At 43.5% G+C, this 24,323-nt stretch overlaps 1 protein-coding gene across 3 annotated transcripts in view; it reads right to left on the bottom strand.

The window, feature by feature from the left end:
• Window positions 1-4,300: 4,300 nt before the first annotated feature.
• LOC100554115 (ral guanine nucleotide dissociation stimulator-like 1) overlaps window positions 4,301-24,323 on the bottom strand; it is a 116,639-nt gene continuing 96,616 nt past the window's right edge. For 2 of the 3 annotated variants that reach the window (XR_010000663.1, XR_010000657.1), the window contains exons 2-3: window positions 11,277-11,398; window positions 4,301-4,790 (exon numbers count right to left, since the gene is read on the bottom strand). Coding sequence is in view for 1 of the 3 variants with exons in the window: in XM_062962030.1 (XP_062818100.1) it covers window positions 4,744-4,790; window positions 5,138-6,812 (1,722 nt within the window). In the remaining 2 variants the exon portion in view is untranslated. Of the gene's footprint in view, window positions 4,791-5,137; window positions 6,981-11,276; window positions 11,399-24,323 lie in introns of those variants that run through there. The other variant, XM_062962030.1, reaches the window with a different exon arrangement.

Genomic DNA, 24,323 nt, shown 5'->3' with positions numbered 1-24,323 from the left:
CACATGATTTCAGGGAAACCATGTGTTAACCCATCGGCTGTGTTCCTGGCCTGCTCGTACCTCCTTATATGGCCATTTCCTCCTACCCCTTCATTCCTGCCTTAACTGGACTGGCCACGTTGTCCGAATGCCCGATCACTGTCTCCCAAAGCAGTTACTGTACTCCCAACTCAAGAACGGGAAACGTAATGTTGGTGGGCAGGAAAAGAGATTTAAAGATGGACTTTAAGCTAACCTTAAAGACTGTGGCATAGACACTGAGAATTGGAAGCCCCAGAGGTCAGCTATGACCAGCAGTGCTGTGGAATTAGAAGAGGTACAAATGGAGGGTGAAAGGGATAAACATGACAAGAGGAAGGCATGTCAAGCCAACTCTGACTGGGACCACCTTCCACCTGGAAACCAATGTCCTCACGGTAGAAGAACATGCGGGTCAAAACTAGGGGTTCCACAGTCAACTACGAACCCACCACCAAGATAGTATGCTTGGACAGCCATCATACTTGAACAACAAGGGATCGCCTAACTGCAACTACTTTCAACAAGGAACAAGAAAAAATACAGAATAATGGCTTTTAAGGAAGCTATTTCTCCCTCCCTCTTGATTTCAGTCTCCAAAATGGATATCATACTGAGTTTATCTGCTTCCCCCCATAGCTTTGTTTTAAGAATTACTGACCCAATATAAATCAGTATGGTATAATGATTAGAGCAGCCTTGCCAATCTTTGTCCCTTTGGATGTTTTGGATTCCAATTCCCATCATTCCCAGTCACCATGATAATCGGGCGGTCAGATTTCAAGAAACTACCATACTTATGATCAATTACCATTAGCTAGGAGCCTCTGGTGGCCTAGGGGATAAAAGCCTTGTGACTTAAAGGTTGGGTTGCTGACCTGAAGGCTGCCACGTTCGAATCCCACCCGGGGAGAGCGCGGATGAGCTCCCTCTATCAGCTCCAGCTCCATGCAAGGACATGAGAGAAGCCTCCCACAAGGATGGTAAAACATCAAAACATCCGGGCGTCCCCTGGGCAACGTCCTTGCAGACAGCCAATTCTCTCACTCCAGAAGCAACTGAAATGGGAAAAAAAAACCCATTAACTGTCCTAATACTGATGGGAACTAGAGTCCAACATCTGGAGGAGGCACAAGTTCCTCAAGGACTTGAAGTATTTAACAAGGCTTACTATTGTTAGTCATATTTAAAATCTCGAAATCCTTGATGGTCCTTTATTAAATTTCTTCCACAGAAAAGGAAAAAAATGTCCTAGCAGTTACTTTTCAGAGCCCTCCATTAAGAGGGGGAAAAGCTTATCTCTTTTAGGATTTCCAGTCATCAGTGCCTTTTAAAATAACAAAGACCCTTTCTTTTAAAAATCCGAGGCTCCTGCTCTATAAAAGGAGACCTGGAGGCCATTGCTATACTTGGTGATTATCGCTGCTTATAGTGGCACTTAAGTTGAAACCCTTCCTCCCTAGATTTATCTGGAATCTGGGTGAAATTGGTTTACTCTGAGCTAAACCTCAGCCCCGGTATCTTTCCACGGCCAACATTTGTCCTTCGTACGGAGTGGCACCGGAAAGTACAAAGCAGATTGCGTTTTGCCTCTCTCTTGATGTCACCTAGGCCCTTTCAGATGTGTGTGGGTAAGGACCTGCGTATCAGTTTCCTTCTCTTAAAGATATAACACATGGCTCTAATGTTTGAGATCACCATGTTATTGCACTTTAAGCAAGGAGCAAACACGGCTCATTGTTTGAATTCAAACATGAGAGGCTGTGGTGATACTTCATAGGCTGAGAGATAGCAAAGGTCGGTTTCTCTGCTCCCTTTGCAAACCCCAAACATGATCCGTTGATTGACAAAAAGCAGACAAAGTGGACACGGGGGACAAAAGGAAAGCAATAGCTGCTTTGAGGGGTGCAATTCAACCCAGTATATACTGGTTGCACTGTGAATTACTAAAAGTGACTGCTGGCTAGTGGGAAAATCTAACAAGAGATTGCGGCATTGGGTGTGTAAGTGGAACAGGCACTCACTGTTAGAATATTACATTTAAGTTGGGCCCTATAGCTCAAAAAGTCACGATACAGATATGTCTCCAATAGCTGGCAGACATGTGTATTTTCAGCATCAGAATTCCATGAAATAAAGGAAGATCAATTTAATTTGAATCATCAGCACTGAATTTTTTGCTGCCTCAGACAAAGGGGAAAAGTTCCTCTACTTCTTTACAGAGAATCTGATTCGAAAATAAAAATGGAAGAATGGGAAACTAAAATAGGCATATTGTAGCACCTTTAAGACTGATAACACTATGTAACACAATTTTTGTTCCTGGGTTATAAAACTCATTTCCTAATTGATTCTATCATAAAAATGTAGAAAAAGTTTATTAAACTGCAATTTTTTTTAAACTGCAGCACATTTTGCTCTAGTTTTGCAATGAATACTTCAGAGAGTCTCAACCAATTCAAAATTGTTTGTGGCAGCCACAAAAATGAAGCTTTGGGAGTATAACAATTACTTTCAAAGTACAGTAGGGTCTCACTTATCCAAACCTCGCTTATCCAAGCTTCTGGATTATCAAAGCCATTTTTGTAGTCAATGTTTTCAATACATCATAATATTTTGATGCTGAATTCATAAATACAGTAATTACTACATAGCATTATTACATATTGAACTACTTTTTCTGTCAAATTTGTTGTATAACATGATGTTTTGGTGCTTAATTTTTAAAATCATAACCTAATTTGATGTTTAATAGGCTTTTCCTTAATCCCTCCTTATTATCCAAGATATTCGCTTATCCAAGCTTCTGCTGGCCCGTTTAGCTTGGATAAGTGAGACTCTACTGTAAATACAGTATAATTAAACGTGAAATAACACTTTCAAACCAGGCACATATCTCTTCCCCAATTTTGTTACATAGTGTAATTGTCAGAAGCTATAAATGGCCAGAGTTTTTTCCCCTCATAAACGGTTGTTAGTTTCACTAAATATGTACAGTGACATCAGTGGGATTTCTCCAGCCTGAGTAATTTGAGGACCAGAAACAGACAAAGGTCAATGTGTCATTATGGAGCAGGAAGCTCCTTGTATCCAATTTTAATCCATCATATCTAGAAGCTAGTTTACAAATATAGTTGGCAGGTTTTGATTTTTCTTTCCTTGGATGATTCCTCTGGCACTGTTGGCTGGTAGAGATTCAGCAGTTGCTGTTTTGCCCCATCTCTGCACTTCCATGACATCCGTGCTATTAAGTAAGGCACAATAATAGAGAAGCCACATAAAAAGACCTTCTTCTACTCCGTTATCAAGGGAATAAAAGTTCAAGATTCTTTGTCATTTGCTCATCATTTTCAACTCTCAGAAATCCTAACCGCTGGTAAACTAGCTGGGATTTCTGGGAGTTGTAGGCCAAAACACCTGGGGAAAAGCATTATTTTCTGATGTTTCGCCCACATCTATAGCAGGAATCCTCAGAGGTTGTGAGGTCTGTTGGGAATTAGGGGTTTTTTTTTCGTGCTAGGAGTGACTTGAGAAACTGCAAGTCGCTTCTGGTGTGAGAGAATTGGCCGTCTGCGAGGACGTTGCCCAGGGGACGCCCAGATGTTTTAATGTTTTTACCATCCTTGTGGAAGGCTTCTCTCATGTCCCTGCGTGGAGCTGGAGCTGACAGAGGGAGCTCATTTGCGCTCTCCCCGGGTTGGATTCAAACCTGGAAGCCTTCAGGTCAGCAACCCAATCTTCAAGTCACAAGGCTTTAACCCACTATGCCACCGGGTAGGTAAGTGAGGTTTATATATTGGTGGAATAATGTCCAAAGTAGGAGAAAGAACTCTTGTCTATTTGAGGAAAGTGTGAATGTTGCAATTGATCACCTTGATTAGCATTGAACAGCCTTGCAGCTTCAAGGCTTGGCTGCTTTCTGCCTGGGGGAATCCTTTGTTGGGAGGTGATTAACTGGCCCTGATTGCTTCTTGTCTGGAATTTCTTTTTATGAGTGCTGTTTTTAATTCACTGTCCTGATTTTAGAGTTTTTAAAATATTGGTAGCCAGATTTTGTTCATTTTCATGGTTTCTCCCTTTCTGTTGTAAAGAATATGTAAAGAATAAAGACCCACTCTTACATGGTTTAGGTCCAAGTTAACTACAGGATCACCTCTCCTACACAATCTGCCCCATAGGTCATTGAGTTCCTCTGAGGGGGGGTGTGGATACTCCAACAAGCTAGATGATGATGATAATAATAATAATAATAATAATAATAATAATAATAATAATAATAATAATTTTGTAGTATTACAGGAATTATTTATTTATTCAGGGTGGCTTTCCACATAATAGAGACAAACATTCAATGCCTGTATAAAACAAAGTAAAAAATATAAACAAACAATACAAAACACAATACACAAGTTAAAACAAGTAATTGAAATAACTATCATTTAAATAATTAACATTTAAGCCATTAAAAGCCAGCTAAGGAAGAATATAAAATCCATTTCCTTGGAACTAGAAGTTGAATTATGTCACTGCAATGGCTGTTGAACTTGGTGAATATACTCCTGGCTCTACGTTTATTTCATAACTGTGCGTTTCTGTATCCAACAGAACTGCTGATCATTGGGACTGCTTCTGGGAATTACAGCAATCCTACTGACAAATGGTAAAAATGTTCCTCTCATTGTAATACCACTTCCATCTTGCTTGCTAGAACCCAAATGTCAACTATCATCCAGAGGACCTTTTCACAGGCTGTTTTGCGACTGCTGAATGACCTGCCAGAAGAGATAATAATAAATAATTAAAAAGTTTATTTTTATCCCAAATCCTCTCCCAAAGGGACTCGGGGCTGCTTACAAAATAAATAATATAAAAAGTGCAATACAATAAAATACATAAAATAGAATAAACCATTAATAACACATCCAATGAATACAAAACTAAAAATACGGCACCATGAAGTAAAATAATTAATAATAAAATTACGAACATACAGTTGTTCCTGTGCGCTAAACGAGGCTTGCTACCCCATTGAGGTAAATCCATATCCTAGGGATTGTCTAATCACTGTCAAAGTCCTGATTAAATAACCAGCCTTGACCCAATGTCTGCAACGACATACCTGTACATCCCTGAAATAACCATCTCAATCCCTTTGCCATGCCTTTCCGTGGTTGTACCGACGTGGTCGTTGTGTCAATCTCGCGAGCAAGGGTATAGCTCTCTTCCTCGGTTAAATATGGCTCTTTCTTGAACCACCGGATGAATCTTCTGTCTGTTTTCATGCAATAGCTGTTACAGGAGGATTGCAAGAGCTTAATCTGAGCAATGACTTCAAACTCCCGCCTTCTCTTCTCAAAATTTATTAGTCCCCCCTCCACATAGTTCTGTAGAGCCCCATCGAGCATTGTCAGATCGGTCAAAAAGGTCCCAAGGTAAGGAACCGTGCCGTGCATTACGCCCATATCTTTTTGCAGCTGAAGTCGCCCCTGAATCCTTTTCTGGTTTTCTTTTCTATTGCTGTCCAAATTTGCAAATTTTGATGTTCCTTCCCTCATAAGCAGCTCCCGGCTTATCAAATAGTTGTCACATTCTGAGAATATTTCTGACAGTTCTTCAAACATCAACATGCTGTCCTTTGCGACGCTGGCCCAACACTTTTTCAACCGATAGATGGAGTTGGATTGTAGTGCTGCAACAATGGCCCTCAAGGAGGAAAAATTCTTCAAGATCCTACATTCGTGTGCAATAGTGATCCACTTCTCTATGATCTTGGCTCGCTGCTGGGTGTCCAACTCTTTGTCATTCAAGATGGTTCGGATGACACACTGGGTCACTGCATTGAACTGTGCAACGGTGGCTCTGACGGTGAGGGCCAAATGGCTGTTTTCCTTCTTGTTCCTCTGAGACCAAATGCTGCCCAAGCAGTGATAGGGCACCACTCTCTTAAACAGTTCCGCATCCATGGAGGTGAGCTGTTCTGCCACAAAGTCTTCAGCAAAAGAGGAGAAATCTTCTGAACCTTCAGTCTCCAGTTCTTCCTCATTGGCAAGGGTGTCACAAATCGCGCCATTCGCGACTTCTTGCTTCTGAAATTTCTCCAACAGGTTTTGTGCCCTTCCTTCAAGTTCTGACCCTGGCATGACCCGTGTCAGATAAGCCAAGAGTTTCTGCAAACAAGGGTGATCGGGTGGCCCTCGGAAGTCTTCAGGGCACTGGACGAGCCACGCTTTTAAAACGGAGGCCATGGCTGTCCTGAGCCCGGTTTTGTTCTCAGGAGAGTTCTGGCTTCTATCTTCCTCACAGTTTGAGATCTCCAGGTTTCCATCTCTGTCAAGGATCAAATCCAGAACTTCTTTTGTGGAGGCAAAGCCTCGGTACGTTGACAGAAATACGTTGATGTAGTTGAAGTCGTTGTCCCCAAAAGCTGTCAGTAGGTTCTCCACAAGCTTCTCCAGAGTCCCAGCCTTGATTGACCTTATCTTACACGTCTCACATCGGCTAACACTATGATCTGGGGGCAACTGATCCCTCTCAATCCCAAGCCATTTTGCCGCTTTACTAGTAGCTTGTTTAATCTCTACTCTCTTAAGGGTGACATGATAGACTGCACCTTCCTCTACCTCTTCACCTCCATCCTCAATTAAGCTCTTTGAACGGATGTACATGTCCTCTAAGGACCTTTCTTCTTGGCTTGTGGGGACCGTTCTACACAGCACCTTATCCAAAAAGGTTTTAAAAGCCCCATTCCTGCCACTTGTCACCGAACGCCTTTTGATACAGGCCTCCGCCATCATCCTCTCAGTGTGGATGCTGCCAACAACGTCCAGCTAGATAGACTAGACCGGCATAGAATGTCTTCCTGCTGTAGAATTGATGCTGTTTAACCGCCGCTTTAACTGCCATGATCCGGCAGTTAAAGAACTGTAAAGCTGCTGCTTATTATTATTATTATTATTATTATTATTATTATTATTATTATTATTTCCATAATGTATATAATACCTATAGCTGTCAAACTTTAAAGGCACAGTTAGAGATACATCTCTTCAGGCAGACCTACTCAGTCCATTCTGTTTTTGCAGGACACCCTGCTGCACATTTTGCTACAGTTTTTCAATAAATATCTCATTGATTCTCAACCTATTGAACATAGTTTGTGGCTACCACAAAAACAATTCTTGAGTTGAACAACTACTTTCAAAGTAACTATCACAGATTAAACAGGAATTAACACTTTCAAACCAGAAACATATTTTTTTTCAAATTTTATTACATAGTGTAATCTATATTTTGGCATGAAAGTTCATTGACAGCAATTGACTTCTTCAAATGGATTTATATTCATGAAAGCTCATGCTGAAATGTAAATCAATTAGTCTTAAATATTCTATTGCCCTCTCCATCCCTTTTTCCATTTATGCTGAAACAGAGTAATATTGATTGGGTATCTCTTATCCAAAATAGTAAAGGTAAAGGTTTCCCCTGACGTTAAGTCCAGTCATGTCTGACTCTGGGGGTTGGTGCTCATCTCCATTTCTAAGCCGAAGAGCCAGCATTGTCCGTAGACACCTCCAAAGTCATGTGGCCGGCATGACTGCACATTGTACCTGCCGGAGCGGTACCTATTGATCTACTCACATTGGCATGTTTTCGAACTGCTAGGTTGGCAGAAGCTGGAGCGAACAGCGGCCGCTCATGCCGCTCCCGGGGTTTGAACCTGGGACCTTTCGGTCTCCAGCTCAGTGCTTTAACGCACTTCGCCACCGGGGCTTCAAAATACTTAGGACCAAAAGTGTCTTGCATTTTTGGGGATTTTTGAATCCTTAGAGTTGCCTATGCATACATAATGAAATATCTTGGAGATGGGACCCAGTTCTATACACAGAATCCATGAATATTTCATATACATCTTATATACAAAAGATAATATTTTAATTTTGGTGTAAAACCAAGTTTGTGCACACTGAAAACAATAGTATCATTATCCCAATTTTCCATATGGATGAATTTGGATTATTTCAGATTTCAGAATTCTGGATAAGGGATGCTCAACTTGTAGAGCTATTTCTTTGAAAGTTGAGCAAATTGGCATTTGAATTCGATTCCAGGTCACACTGATAATGACATTTTTAGAAATGCAGGAAATTTGAAGGCATGGGCCTAATGGGCCTGAACATATTCCTCCATCTTCCTAGACCTCCCCTCTTCTTAATGTTGGTGGTTCCTAAACTTGCTGCTTGATTATGAATTTTAGGAGGCATTTTATAATTCTGGAAAGCCCACCGCATGAAGATATAGGGTGGTACCCTCTTGCTGAAAAGTAAAGGGTTTATTCTTCCACTACAAGGAACCCGACTTGTATCCAGTTCATGCAGCCGTAACAGGACAAATAATATTGAAGTCAACACAAATGTCACCATACAGACCATACTGTTGTCGGGACCTGTAATACAATCCAGATTATCAAAGCAAATAATCCATATTAGCTGCTGTGAACTGGATTATATGAGTCTATAATCCAGTTCAAAGCAGATAATCTGGATTTTATATGTGTAGAAGGGGCCTAAGGTGCAAGTTCTCCAGTTCTGATTGGCTCAGTTCCCAGCTAGACATAAGGCAAATGCCCAGTTCACCCAGGAGTGCTGCAGCATTTTTCAATTTGCAAGGCTTGCTGCAGTGTATTTGTTTCTTCATCTTGCAAAGATTCTCTAGGAAGAATGTGTATTTATTGAAATATATTCCAAGCCAACTAACTTGAAAACTAACAGCTACCTTGTTGTTGAGTGGGGTTGTCAAAGCATGGCGCACTTGCTCTCACTTCCATAATCCCTCAAACAAAAGACAGAAAAACAGTGGTATCATATAAAACTTCATTGGCATTTTAAGATGAACCGCTGAGTCTCAACACTTCAAAATGATCAAGGGTGCGCCCCTTGTTACTTCACGATCATGTAATGTAACCACTTTCTCCATAGTTGGCTTTTCTAGGATCTATAAGGATGCCACTCTCTGGATTGTTTGGGTACCTCTAGGGTTTTCCAGTCCTCTTGGTTCTTGCTTGATTACATAATCCAATCTTTAGGTGTACTGTACAGTAAAATCCCCATACCGGTATCATCCTAGAGGACCTAGACATTCTAGAGCAGTGGTTCTCAACCTGTGGGTCCCCGGGTGTTTTGGCCCACAACTCCCAAAAATCCCAGCTACTTTACCAGCTGCTAGGTTTTCTGGGAGTTGAAGGCCAAAATATCTGGGTACCCATAGGTTGAGGACCACTGTTCCAGAGAATTATCCTTTGTCTGATTTTGCTAGATCCTCCAGGGCAGCTTCTGCAGAAAGTATACCATGAATCCCTTGTAGGAGGTAGCAAATCCCTCAAGAGATCATTTCCCCCCCAGGAGCGAATAAGTAAAACTCTAGATATAGCTTCTGTGGTTCTGGGGATCTTACTGAACCATCCAAGTAGATCCAGGATCTGAGAGCAAAATCAGGACTGGATCCTAGGCAAGCACGAGGAGTATGAGAACCCAATGCTAGCCAAAGTCAGGCAAAATCAGGACCAGGTGATGGGCAAGTATTTATTCATTTATTTACAATATTTATATTCCACCCTTCTCACCCTGAAGGGGACTCAGGGCAGATCACAATGCATATATACAGTAGAGTCTCACTTATCCAACACTCGCTTATCCAACGCATTTTTGTAGTCAATGTTTTCAATGCATTGTGATATTTTGGTGCTAAATTCGTAAATACAGTAATTACTACATAGCATTACTACATATTGAACTACTTTTTCTGTCAAATTTGTTGTATAACATGATGTTTTGGTGCTTAGTTTGTAAAATCATAACCTAATTTGATGTTTAATAGGCTTTTCCTTAATCTCTCCTTATTATCCAACATATTCGCTTATCCAACATTCTGCCAGCCCGTTTATGTTGAATAAGTGAGACTCTACTGTACATGGCAAACATTCAATGCCATTAAGCATGTGACATATATACAGACAGACACAGAGTCAATTTAACATTCCAGCTTCCGGCTTCATGAGGGTATGCTTGATTCTGGCCACAGGGGGAGCTGCCACTTCACCGTCAACTTGTGACACCGAGTCTTTGATGGAGTAATTCCTTATTCTTCTGCACACTGCTGGAAGGTTTTATGGTGTCGTAAATTAATTAAATTAGCTTCCCTGCATAAAGTGGTACCAACATTTCCTACTCAACAGATGCAACTGCATAGGTCAACAGGAAGCTAGACTATTAATTTATTATTTATTTACAGTATTTATATTCCGCCCTTCTCACCCCGAAAGTGACTCGGGGTGGATCAGAATGTACACATACAAGGCAAACATTCAATGCCATATGAACATAGGGACAAAGACACAGAGGCAATTTAACCTTCTCCAGCTTTCAGCTTCCTGAGGGTATGCTCGATTCCAGCCACAGGGGGAGCAGCTGCTTCATCATCATCCACTGTGATGCTGACTTCCTCATTCCAAACACTGCCGGATGATTTTTATGGTGTCGTAAATTAGTTAAATTAGCCTCCCCATATAGTGGTACCTAAATTTCCTACTTGATAGATGCAGTTATCTTTCAGGTTGCTTAGGTCAACAACAAGCAGGGCTATTTTTTATTTTAATGGTCGGGTGTTCACTCCAACACGGGCAGGTCTCGAACTCATGACCTCTTGGTCATAGTGATTTATTGCAGCTGGCTACTAACCAGCTGTGCCACAGCTAGGTAGAAACCATTTTAAGGTGATAGGTAAGTACACATAGGATTTCTCATTCTTAAACATCCTATACAGTCCTGGAGACAAAATTAAATGTTTTAGATCCCACTGCAGCCCCTTCTACACTGCCAAATAACCAATATTATCAAAGCAGATAATCCACATTATCTGCTTTGAACTGGATTATCTGAGTCTACACTGTCAATTCAAAGCAGCTAATCTGGATTTTTATGGCAATGTAGAAGAGGCCTGATTTCAATGTTAGCATTACATGTGGGCTTTAAGGAAGCCCAACTGTGTTTACGGAAATTTCCCCAAGCAGCCTCATAGTTTCAGTGCTTTTCATCATCCTGCTGAAGCTAAAAGGATTATGTAAGGCTAGTACAGCGAGAGAAAGAAGGCTACACTTTTCACAGCTGAAAACTCCAGATAACTAGTATCAACACCAGTAAAATAACATTAGAATGGATAGGTGGGCAGAGAGTAGAACTTGGATGTGTTTTGTGGTTGCTTACCCTAAATCTCCCAGGATCTCCCATCCAGCATGGTCACTCTTCTAAGCTCTGACAGGTAGTGATTTGGGCAGTCATGGGGAGATATTGTGGAGACATGTATTAGTTTTTGGCATGGTGAAAACCTAGAGGGAGACATCAAACCCCTGATTATTTCATCTCGGAGATGGTTCTGTCACCTAACAGATGCTTACAGGCATTCAAAGAAACAGTTTATCAGGGCTTGATTAAAAGTCATAAGCAAGTGATGGAAAAACATATCAAGCTTGTTGAAATAATGTGACTCTGAAAGGAAAAGAGCTGTTATTTGATAGGGTCTTTTTCCCAGGTGCCTTTCAAAGGGCCTAAGGAATTTCTTGAGCTAATGTTTACAAAATCTCTTCTCATCCCTTCCCCCTGCGGAGCACCTTTTCTGATCTTTGTGCAGGCAAAAACAACTCCATCCTTGCAAAAGAAGGCAACATGGAGCCTCAACACTGGGAAGCTCAGCATTGGCAGAAGGCACCCCGCAACTCTTGTTGTGGTGGAGGTGGGATATCCTTAACAACAGCACCTAGCAGCAGCCTAGTACAGTGATACCTTGAGTTAAGAGTGTAACTCATCCTGTGACTGAGCTCTTAACTCAAATCACTCTTATCTCAAAGTGAAATTTCCCATTGTAATGAACTGAAATGCTGTTAATTCATTCCAGCTCCCAGGACCCCCTCCCCCCCATTTTTTGTTACATGCTTTTAAATAAGACAATGTACTTTATAAATGACAAATAATTCACATTAACATGGAACAATAAAAAGAAAGATAAACTTTAAAATGGTACATTTTACAAATTAGGTTATGATTTTACAAATTAAGTTTTGGTGCTTAATTTGTAAAATCATAACCTAATTTGATGTTTTATAGGCTTTTCCTTAATCCCTCCTTATTATCCAAGATATTCGCTTATCCAAGCTTCTGCTGGCCCGTTCAGCATGGATAAGTGAGACTCTACTGTATTATTTTTCCTTAGAAATCAGTCTAGAGTAGACTAGACAGCTCCCAAGCCTTTCTATCTACAATGGAGTTCTTTTTACCTGTGTGCCGTCCGCCAGACAATAAAAAAAAACTATAAAGCTGAAACGTGCCGTCCTTTATCCGGGCGAACTGCAAATCCCTATAAGCTGTCCTAAAATATTGAACGACTGAGTCTGGAGAACTTCAAAAAAGGATGTTTATTCATACAAGGTTGTAAACCTGGCACAGATCTTAAAGTTGCAGAAAATGAAACAAATTTCCATAGGTTTTAGTTGCAGAATTATCCCTGGTTCCAGAAGGCAAAGGTGATTATAAAACCACTATACCCTAATCACGCTGTCTATATTAGAAGGAGAAACTCTTTCCTTCCCTATCTTTACAGCAAAGATTAGTTCTAGAAGCGATGGAATAACCCTGCTCCTCTAACTAGATTTCCTATTCCAGATCAGTATAATTCAATACTTATCTAATTTGGATAGGCTTAGATTGGCCTGGTTTTGAGGATGATTTGTCCCAGTTAGCCTTGCACAGCTCCAGCACGTTGGAAGACTATAGCCAGAATGAAACTCTAAAATGGAGACTAGACCCTGGTAAAAAGGGCGGTCCTAAGATGTTGTACTCTTTGACCAATCATTGCAAAGAAAACTGCAGCCAGCTCTTGCAGACTTCAAGCCACCTTTCCTGGGCTTTTGCAGCCAGAGGCTGGAACAAAATGCAAAGGAGGGAAAACAAACAAACGACCAATAGGTAAGGCAAACCATCGTCCTGGGGGACGGAACACTCCCCGCTTAAATTCCCAGGATGTGGGAATTTACCACTCAAAAACATACAAACACCTTTGCACATATGACAATACAAACACTAGAACTTTAAACATCTCCAATAAGCAACACGAGGTCACTAATTGGTCTGTCCAAAATGGACACTTTGTCTCTGTTGCAAGTCTTTAATTGAACTTTCCTGACCTTACCATCCGGGCAAGGAAAGGTCTTTAATACAATGCCCATGGGCCATGCATGGCGGGGCACGTCTTTGTCCTTTAACAACACAACGTTGTTAACCTCAATGTTGTCCTGTGGGCTTTGCCAGATTCTTCTAGCTTGAAGCTGGCTTAAGTACTCAGCTTTCCACCTTTTCCAAAAGTGGTTGGCCAAGGACTGCACCTGTTTCCACAGGGCACGGTGAGTTCCGTCCGGAACTGGCAACATGATGTCCTTCCATCCTGGCACCTTTTGTGTCAAAATAAGTGCAGGAGTCAGTGGTTGTAAGTTCTCAGGGTCACTGGTAAGGGGAACCAGCGGCCGGTTGTTGATAATTGCGGTAACTTCCGCCATAAGTGTCACCAAAACATCATGCGTCAATGACCTATGACTCAAAAGCATGGCATTAAGGATTTTGCGACTAATACCAATCATCCTCTCCCAAACACCACCCATGTGGGAGGCGTGAGGAACATTGAAAGTCCACATAATTTGTTCAGTATTCGTAAAGTTCTGAACCTTTGGGTCTCTCCCAAACCTAGACACACAATTGAGTTCTTTGGTCGCACCTACAAAATTGGTGCCACAGTCCGACCGAATTGACTTAATTGGCCCTCTGAGGGCTATGAACCTTTTTAATGCGTTTAAAAATGATGAAGTGTCCATCCCTTCTATGACTTCTATATGGACAGCTCGTATTACTAAACAAGTAAACAAAACTGCCCACCTCTTGTTATTTACAACACCACCCCTGGTTTTCCTAGTGACAACCTCCCAAGGACCAAACACATCGATTCCCACATGGGAAAAGGGTGGGTCTGTCAAAGTCCTATCCTGAGGTAGTTCTGCCATCAACTGACTTTGACAGTTTCGCCTAAGGCGCCTGCATTTAACACATTTGAAAATACAACTGTTGACCAACCTTTTGGCATTAACTACCCACAGACCTTCATTTCTAAGGGCTGCCTCAGTTAGAGTTCTACCCTGATGATGGATCCTTTCATGGTGATGCCGAACGAGCAGCAATGCAGTGTGACTATTAGGGGGTATGATGATGGGGTTTTTTATGCACGCCTTGAGTTTAGCTTTGGCTAACCTTCCTCCAACTCTCAAAATACCCTCCTTGTCTAGAAATGGGTTTAACTCATTTAGAAGACTTTGATTAGGGATGTTGAGCCCTTGCTCTAGCCTAGCTATTTCCTGCTTGAAAGCAGATCTCTGTACTGACTTGAATATGACGCTCTTAGCCTTTATCATATCCTGGACCTGTAAAGGCTCACTATCTTTGCAAGCTAAACGATGTATAAGCCTAGCAACTGCTCTAAGAAGACTGTGCCACTCCGAAAAACATTCAAAACGGTGTGGTTCCAGGCAAGATCTTTGGCCCATCTTGATTTCTGTGGTCATCTTGCAAACTTTCACCTCTGGAACGGACTCGGGCAATTCTGTATTATCGGTGGGAGAAAAGGCTGATGGAAAATTGACTTCGGTCAAGCATCTGGGGCCTGTCAGCCAACTTGAACTTAACACTCGTTGAGTTGAAGCTCCTCTGGAAGCGATGTCAGCTGGGTTGTTGCTGGTGGCGACGTGGTGCCACTGGCTAGGCGTAGAACTGGATAGAATGTTGTTGATTCTATTAGCCACATACACCTTGAATCTTTTGGTTGTGTTGTTGATGTAACCAAGCACAACTGTACTGTCCGTGTGGAAATGGACATCTTGAAACAAGTCTCCTATCTCTTGCTGGATGATGCGCCAGAGCTGGACAGCAAGAACTGCTGCACACAATTCCAGCCGGGGTATTGAAGTTCCCATAGGAGCTATTTTAGCCTTTGCCATGATGAATCCTGCGTGACAAAAATCTCTGTCCTTTTGTCGCATGTATGCCACAGCTGCTATAGCTCGCTCAGATGCGTCACAGAAGATGTGAAGTTCTGTGGTGGGTTCTATCATCGCCTTGCAGGGAACAAATTGTCTGGGAACTGTGATGGTTTCCAGTCCTTCAGCTTGAGAAGTCCAATTTGCCCAAGCTGCTTTCACCCATGGGGTCAGCTCTTGATCCCATCCTATCTTCTTCAGTGACCAGAGTCTTTTTTCTGTCACATGCCTGTTGTTTGGCAAAGTGGGTTTTTCTGCTTTAAAAGGCAGAGGGGCTATCCAATTTCCCTCGGGACTCCGGGAAACTTGAGAGTTCATGATCTCTAAAAACCTCTGTTCATTTTTGGAAAGCGCTGTAGTTTCATCCCTTTCGGAGACTTCAAAGATGGAAGAATACTCTGGTGTTATCCCCTGACAATAGACCGAGATATGACTCAAACAGCTATGCATTAGTGTGGGGCGACTGCCTTGAAGCACGTGCGCTTGACGAGTGCCCACCGACGATGGAGGGTGCATCCTATTTATGCACACTGGGCCTGTAACTGTCCAGCCTAGTGGTAGCAGCTGAGCAATGGGCGCCCCTGGAGGTCCCTTAACTTGGTCGTTCACATAGAACAAGTTCGGACAGTCCGCACCAAGCAGAAGGGCAATGTCCACATCTGGACGGAAAGCAGGTAAGGCGTTCTTCAGCTTTCGCAAGTGAGGATGGGCTTCCACGACTTCTCTGGTGACAATCTGCCTTTTGTTCCGGGGAATAGAGGAACACTCAATGAGGTCTGGTAACTCGAACAGTCTCTTCTGGTCACAAGAGGAGACAACAAAGCCGGATGCTATGCGACCCTGCAACTTCTTCTTCCCTACACAGGTGGACATGGTGTAGTCGACCGTCTGGGTTTTTATGTCAAACAGTTGGAAAAACTCTGGAGTCGCCAGGGAGGCGTCGCTTTGTGAATCCAAAGCCACGTAAAGTCTCTTTTTAAGCCAAGGTCTTCTGGCTGGATATACATCTGCTAGGCAGATGGGATGGCAGACTCTGAACTGGTGCACGTCAGAGCATAGTTCAGTACAGGCGACCGATGGAGCATCCTCCTGCATCCGTGACGCGGTCTGCATGTTGGTGGCTTCAGTAGATGACCCTTCTTTGGAAGACGTGTCCCCTTTGGCGCGGGAGACAGCGTCAGAGTTGTGCATCGCGGTGCAATGCTTAAGGCTGTTACACCTTGCGCATTTGACGTCCTCTTTGCAGTTGGATGCAAAGTGAGGAGTTGCTCCACAGCACCTAAAACATATGCCCAGCTTCTGTACAATCTGTTGTCTTTCTTTATAAGGCTTCTTGCCAAATTCCCGGCAGTTGGCCAAACTGTGAGGCTTTTGGTGAATGGGGCAGAGCACCTCCTTCACCTCTGACTTGGATTCGTTGGCCCTGTGCTGAGTTTCAACAGCCTTAACACTAACCGGTCTTTTGGCCTCTCTGGATGGTTTTTTCTCCACTTTAGGTGCCTTCTCTGGCTGGGTCCCTTGGTATAAGGTGGGGAGGCCCGTCTGCGGATCATTCCTTTCTCTGGCCGCCCTGGTGATGAACTGGACCAAATGAGAAAATGGAGGGTATGCCTGGGAGTGGGCCTCCTTGTAGTTGAAGACCTCCTGTCCCCAGCGTTCTTGCAAAGTGAAGGGCAGCTTGGTCAAGATCTGCCTCTGGGACAGGTGCTGATCGAGGCACTTCAAACCGGGCAGTTCTGGATTCTCCTTGGCCGACTCTAATTCCGTAAGGAGATCGCTGAGGTCCCACAAGAGTTTGAAGTCTTTGAGTTTCAAAGCTGGGAACCTTTGGAGCTTGTCCATAAGAGATGCTTCAATCTCTGTGCTGGCCCCATACCTCTGCTGCAACCTGGCCCAGGCCTTTTCCAGGGCTTTTTCGGGATCGGCTACGTGGGCTGCGTAGATCTTCTTAACTTGTGAGGATGAGGCTGGGCCCAACCATGCAGCCAGAAGAGTCAGTTCTTCCTCAGGCAATAACTTTAAGTCTCTGATTGCTCTCTGGAAGGTGGCCTTCCAGAGAAGAAATTCCTCAGGCTTGTCCGAAAACTTTTCGACACCCTTGTCCTTAAGATCTCTTCTGGGGCTTCTGATGATGGAGACAAGCTGGGACTCTGGCGTCGAAGGGAACAATTGAGGAGTTTGCTGTTGTGGAGTGGACTCCCACCGTGCACCTTGCGTCAACCTTTGGCCTCTTGGAGGGATGACATCGACCACTGACAAATCGGTGGCTCCCTGTGCAGCTGTCTGTAAGGGCCAACTAGCACTTGGCCTTGAGGCCCTGATTGACTGACCTAGGGATTTAGCAGGAGGCACAGGTAGCTCGGGCAAGGGTGAGCTCCCCGCTATGACGCTCTGCTCTGCAGGAAACTCAAAAGTGACTTTGGGGCCCTGCTCTGGGTAAGGAGAGAAGTCTTCCTGTTCCTCATCCGAAAACTGGCTGTTTAAGCTATTAAGATGCACAAGCACCTTGGAAGAAGGGTCCTGCTTCGGCAACTGACTTACATTTTCTTCTGTGAGTGGCTCAATTAGGGCCTTGGCCAAAGTCTCAGCCCTTACCTTTTTGGCAGTAGCATCCATCCTTATTCTAAGCATTTCTATTTCACCTTGCCTTTGGGCCTGTTCCATTTGCATTTCGCTTTGTCTACGGGCCTGTTCTATTTGCATTTCGCTTTGTCTACGGGCCTGTTCTATTTGCAGTCGTTGCTCTTCTTCTTTAAAGGGAAGGGTGAGATCAGCTGCCTTAGCATCAGCCTCCGCCCCCGCTACCTTGCTCTTTAGCTCTAGACGTGCAGCCTCCTTAATGTGCAAGGCAGCTAGGGAAGAGATGGCACTCCCAGCAGCAGAAGACTTGCTAGAGTGGCTATGTTTAGATGATGCACACTCCCTTAGCTTAGATACCTGGCTAGAGCGGTTGGACTTAAGACTAAGTGCCACAGCAGGTGATTTTAAAAGATTGGTCTCATGGCTGCATAAGGAAGACTGATTTCCTTTTGGCTCAGACCTTAGATTAACAGATGGAGAACTAAATTCCAAGGCATCTAGAATTGCCCTCACCTTATTTTCTTTCTCATTAGTGTCAGCTAAGACACTCACTATTTCTAACTCTGAATCCTTGGCGTTAATGCGCTCGAGGACCTGGACTATCTTAGACACCAAACCCCTCCAAATACCGAAGGTCTCTTCAAGGTCTGTCTGTAATATGGATGGCACCCTTGTAATACCCAAGCTCTCAATTCTGTCCATTAATGTTACAATTCGCTCCCATGCCGAACCTAACCTCACATGGAGGAGCTCCTTTTCATCTATTAGATGGGCTAGCATCTTGGCTGAAGGGTGCTTTATCCTTTGGGGCCTTTCATTCCTACTTTCAGCCTCAGAAGGAGGTATACCATCTGCATCATCTTGAAATTGCATAGACATTATGTATTCTTAATAGCAAGTAAATTTACAACAAAGGCAAATGCAATATACCTGCAAGTAAATTTACAATAAAAGCAAATTCAATATATAATACAATTCACAGCACTTAACCATAGCAATATATATCACTAAGTAACTATACTTTACAAAGATTGTGACCTTTGGCGCCAAACTTTGGTAGGCAAGCTGCAAAATGCCAACTGACAGCAACTTGCCACTTGATACCTCCCTTGCCCGAGTGACGTAAACTGCCAAAATGGCGACTTCGCCAAATTTTCAAGCACCTTGTGCTCCGCGGCTCGAGGCCTGCCGCCGAAGGAGCACCGAGGCTGGCTTTGGAAAGGAGGAGAGAAGAGACGCCTCCTCCCCGCTGTGAAGGGAGGTCACCACCGCAGGACGATGAGACAGGTCACCACCGCAGGTCAATGAGGCAGGTCACCACCGCAGGATGATGAGACAGGTCACCGCCGCAGGTCAATGAGGCAGGTCACCACCGCAGGATGATGAGGCAGGTCACCACCGCCGGACCATGAGGCAGGTCACCACCGCCGGGCGACTGTCCCGGCCGAGATCCTAGCCACTGTGAAGACTCAGCCAGAACTTTCTTTTGGAGTTGCCAGGCTTATCTGGGTCCCGGCCTGGTGCTTCTGGACTCACCACCTCTGTGTGAGCCCAAAGACTGCTGCTGGAGCTCCGCGGCTCGATACCTGCCACCGAAGGAGCTCGGGGTAGATTGCTGGGTTTTGCACAGCCGTGCAATTGCAGAAACAGCCGCAGCTGAAGAGCAGGATACTGCAGAGGCTGAAGGAATGGCAGCAAGCTTCACTGCAACAGACCAACAAAATCAAAGTCTCTATGGCCGTGCAGGCTAGCTCAAGCGGAAAACCGCTGATCGTCCTCAAAACTGTGCCGTCCGCCAGACAATAAAAAAAAACTATAAAGCTGAAACGTGCCGTCCTTTATCCGGGCGAACTGCAAATCCCTATAAGCTGTCCTAAAATATTGAACGACTGAGTCTGGAGAACTTCAAAAAAGGATGTTTATTCATACAAGGTTGTAAACCTGGCACAGATCTTAAAGTTGCAGAAAATGAAACAAATTTCCATAGGTTTTAGTTGCAGAATTATCCCTGGTTCCAGAAGGCAAAGGTGATTATAAAACCACTATACCCTAATCACGCTGTCTATATTAGAAGGAGAAACTCTTTCCTTCCCTATCTTTACAGCAAAGATTAGTTCTAGAAGCGATGGAATAACCCTGCTCCTCTAACTAGATTTCCTATTCCAGATCAGTATAATTCAATACTTATCTAATTTGGATAGGCTTAGATTGGCCTGGTTTTGAGGATGATTTGTCCCAGTTAGCCTTGCACAGCTCCAGCACGTTGGAAGACTATAGCCAGAATGAAACTCTAAAATGGAGACTAGACCCTGGTAAAAAGGGCGGTCCTAAGATGTTGTACTCTTTGACCAATCATTGCAAAGAAAACTGCAGCCAGCTCTTGCAGACTTCAAGCCACCTTTCCTGGGCTTTTGCAGCCAGAGGCTGAAACAAAATGCAAAGGAGGGAAAACAAACAAACGACCAATAGGTAAGGCAAACCATCGTCCTGGGGGACGGAACAACCTGAATAAATAGTTTTTTGAACTTTACTGAGACTCTGCACTCCATTGCCATCCTAAATTGAAAGGCTTCTCTTGCTCGCCCGCATTTGAAAGCTTTGCTTTTGCTTCTCTGCTGATTTTGGTGGAATCTCCCCCCCAGAGAGGGTTAAATTGAGTCTAACCGCTCAGAGATTACCACAACAATTTGTACTCCAGTAACCCAGAATTGGAGGAAAGGAGAAATGAAGTCTTGTCCTGCCCAGCATGATCAGGCCAGAACAAACTACTGCAGCCTTTCCTAGCTTATATGTTCTTCCTTATTAATAACATTTGCCACACTTTGATGGTGCTTGTCCATGTGTCCTGGCTTTCATGTCCTATTAAAAAAACAATTGGACAGACAACTATCTTGGTGCAGGGACAATATCCATCATACTTCAGGACATAAAACTAAGTGATGGGCTCTAAGCAGACCCTGCCCCCCAACAGAGGAGAAAGGCAAGAGAGTCAGAAGGATGGGTAGGGGAACAGTGCCTGCATCTCCCTACCAACTGAAGCAGTTGCTTCACTGTATTGTTGGAGACTTTCATGGCCGGAACCACTGGGGTGTTGTGTGGTTTCCAGGCTGTTCTAGCACAGTGGTTCTCAACCTGTGGGTCCCCGGGTGTTTTGGCCTACAACTCCCAGAAATCCCATCCAGTTTACCAGCTGTGATGATTTCTGGGAGTTGAAGGCCAAAGCACTTCGGGATCACTGTTGAGAACCACTGTTCTAGCAGCATTTTCTTTTGCTGTTTTGCCTGCATCTGTGGCTGGCAACTTCAGATCTTCTGAAGATGCCAGGCACAGATGCAGGCAAAATGTCAGGAGAAAATGCTGCTAGAACATGGCCATATAGCCAAGAAACCACACAACACCCCAAGTGCTTCATTCTTCCTGATGACAGCTGAGGCAGTCCTGAAGTCTTTTATCCTTTGAAGATTATTTCTAAATTATTTCCAGATTATAAATAAATATTCAAATCAGTCACTAGAATCTGAAAGAGAGATTTGAAAATCTGAAACAGTGACTCCAGCTTCTGCCATTTCTGGAACATGCTTGTATTCTTCCGAAAATGCTATTCTTGTCTTCCTGTCAGTCTCTCTTTACAGCTGCCAATAATGGGCTTCATAGTGTGCTTGGAATAGCCAAGCATATATCCCTTGTGGTCACTAGACAGCAACATTTCTAAGCTTCTTCTGCCTCCTGTACTGACACGCTGGTGGGAATGAGAGTCTTTCTGCTTAATTACATGGCTTCTATTTAATGTTCTCCTCCTCTTCCTCCTCCCCCTTTTCCCTACCGACTTATTTGCCTGGCAGTATGTCACGTCTGATGCTAATTGTAAAACTGCAGAGGTTTTTTATTCAGATCCCATGTAGACAGTTCGACATAGACAGGTGGTGTGATGTACAGTCATGTTGGTTCCATTCCCGAATGTGCTTTTAAAAAAAATCTTTGTGTGCCTCGCTGCTTGCCTAAAAAGAAAAACCTCCTATGAATAGGTACTGGAATATATATACACACGCAGACACATGCTAGGAACAATAATTGGAAGCATGTGTGGAACCGTGTGTTGCTTCAGAGTAAAAAAAGGCACAAGGACTGGCGGTTAAATGCTATGGAGACACTTTGCGAGATCTCAGATAGGTTTCAGCTGCAAAAAAAAAAAGATATATGATGTTGCAGAAGCTAAAGTTCTATTTAGGCTTGCAGCTAAAATCAAGACAATTAAGGCTGCAATTCAGTTTTTGACCCCCTGCCTACTATGAGAATGAGTGAAAACATGGCAACTCAGATATCAGAACAAGGCAGGGGCAATTTTGAATGCTCCTGTGGTCATGTTTTCAGCCATGGACTTTGCCAGGCTGTAAAATTCTCTCTCTCTCTCTCTCTCTATATATATATATATATATATATATGTGTGTGTGTGTGTGTGTGTGTGTGTGTGTGTGTGTGTGTGTGTGTCTGTGTCTGTGTCTGTGTCTGTGTCTGTGTGTAATATAGTACAAGCCCTTTAGCCACAAATTTTATATCCATTGTTTTACTTACCCAAACTCTAAAAAATATCCCTGGCCCCAAATGTGTTTGTGAGCCTCTCTAGCTCCTCCAGTACAATTTTGTGGTATGTATCTGCTCCAAGTATTGTAATAGTAGAAACATTTCCCAATTTTAGAGTTTTCTAATATTGGCTGCCAGCTTTTGTTCATTTTCATGGTTTCCTCCTTTCTGTTGAAATTGTCCACATGTGTCGTCTGACATGGTGGTTGTAAGAGTGGCCCAGCATTTCTGCTGTGTCCAGGTTGGTTCCTCAAGTGCTCTGCTATGGCTGATTTCTCTGGTTGAATCAGTCTGCAGTGCCTTTCATGTTCCTTGATTCGTGTTTGGGCAATGCTGTTGTGTTTGAGGGTCCTTATGTAGACTTGTCCACAGCTGCATGGTATATGGTAGACTCCTGCAAAGGTAAGAGGATGTCTCTTGTCCTTTGCTAAAATCAGTACAGTAAATAAAGAACAACACTCAAAAACGGGAAATGCAGACAAGAAACAATCAGTGCCAGCTAATCACCACCCAACGAAAGATTCCCCCAGGCAGGAAGCAGCCAAGATTTGAAGCTGCAAGGCTATTTAATGCTAATCAAGGTGGCTAATTGCAACATTCACACTTGCCTCAGACAAGAGTTCTTTCTCCCACCCTGGATATTCCACAGATATATAAACCCTACTTGCCTCATTTCCAACAAACCTCACAACTTCTGAGGATGCCTGCCATAGATGTGAGTGAAACGTCAGGAGAAAATGCTTCTGGAAGATGGCCATACAGCCCAGAAAACTCACAGCTATACCACTACAATCCCACTTTAACTGCCATGGCAAGATCCTGACACAATTTTTGAGTAGTTTGAATTTTGGAATTCTGGATAAGATATGCTTGGTTGGCGCAGCTGATTAAACTACTGAGCTCCTGAACATGCTGACTGAAAGGTTGGTGATTTGAATCCAGGGAGCGGGGTAAGCTCCCGCTGTTAGCCCCAGCTTCCACCAACCTAGGAGTTCAAAAACATGCAAATGTGAGTAGATCAATAGGTGCTACTCTGGTGGGAAGGTAATGGCGCTCCATGCAGTCATGTCAGCCACATGACCTTGGAGGTGTCTACGGACAACGCTGGCTCTTTGGCTTAGAAATGAAGATGAGCACCAACCCCCAGAGTCAGGGGAAAACGTTTACCCTTTACCTTAACAGGGAAACCTTTACCTTTACTCATCTGTATAAAATAGTGCTAGTTATGGATATTAGAGGTAAAGATGAAGTCCCCTGGCCACATAATGAGAAGACAGGAAAGCTTGGAGAAGAGAATGATGCTGGGGAAAACGGAAGGAAAAAGGAAGAGGGGCTGACCAAGGGCAAGATGGATGGATGGTATCCTTGAAGGGACTGGCTTGACCTTGAAGGAGCTGGGGGTGCCTATGGCTGACAGGGAGCTCTGGCCTGGGCTGGCCCATGAGGTCATGAAGAGTCTGAAGGACGGAACGAATAAACAACAAGAAGTTATGGTGATGACGAAAGGCATTCTTTTTGCTAAGAGGGAGTTGCCGTTGTCAAGTTATTAAGAAATTTGAAACTTCTCTCAAATCTACTGCAAATCATTCAAAGGCCCTACACTGCCCTATGTCCCAGGATCTGATCCCAGATTATCTGGCAGTGGAGACTCATATAATCCAGTTCAAAGCAGATACCTGGGATCAGACCCTGGGATATAAGGAGCCAAAGAAATCTATCTGTAGATCCCAATCTGCCTACTCTTGTACTAAGCCTTTGATAACAAGAAAATTGCCTGTTTAGACTACAACTTTCAGAATCTGGCTAAAAAGGAATTATGCTGGCCTGATGTGTGGGGAGGTGGTGTCCTGGGAATTGTAGTCTAAACAAGCTTCTGCAAGTCAAATTTGTACTATAGAAAGTTGTTGAGTAGAGAGAAAAAATGAGATATGCCATATATTTATTTTCTTTCCTCTTTATTTTTTCGGCAGGAAAAAGGATATAATCAGACCTGAAAAGAGAGCAGTGAAGAGGTAAGTCC

The sequence above is a fragment of the Anolis carolinensis genome, chromosome 1, assembly GCF_035594765.1.
Source record: "Anolis carolinensis isolate JA03-04 chromosome 1, rAnoCar3.1.pri, whole genome shotgun sequence".
Taxonomy (NCBI): domain Eukaryota; kingdom Metazoa; phylum Chordata; class Lepidosauria; order Squamata; family Dactyloidae; genus Anolis; species Anolis carolinensis.
Note: the sequence above shows the minus strand (reverse complement) of the source record. Positions and strands in the feature narration are given on the sequence as shown.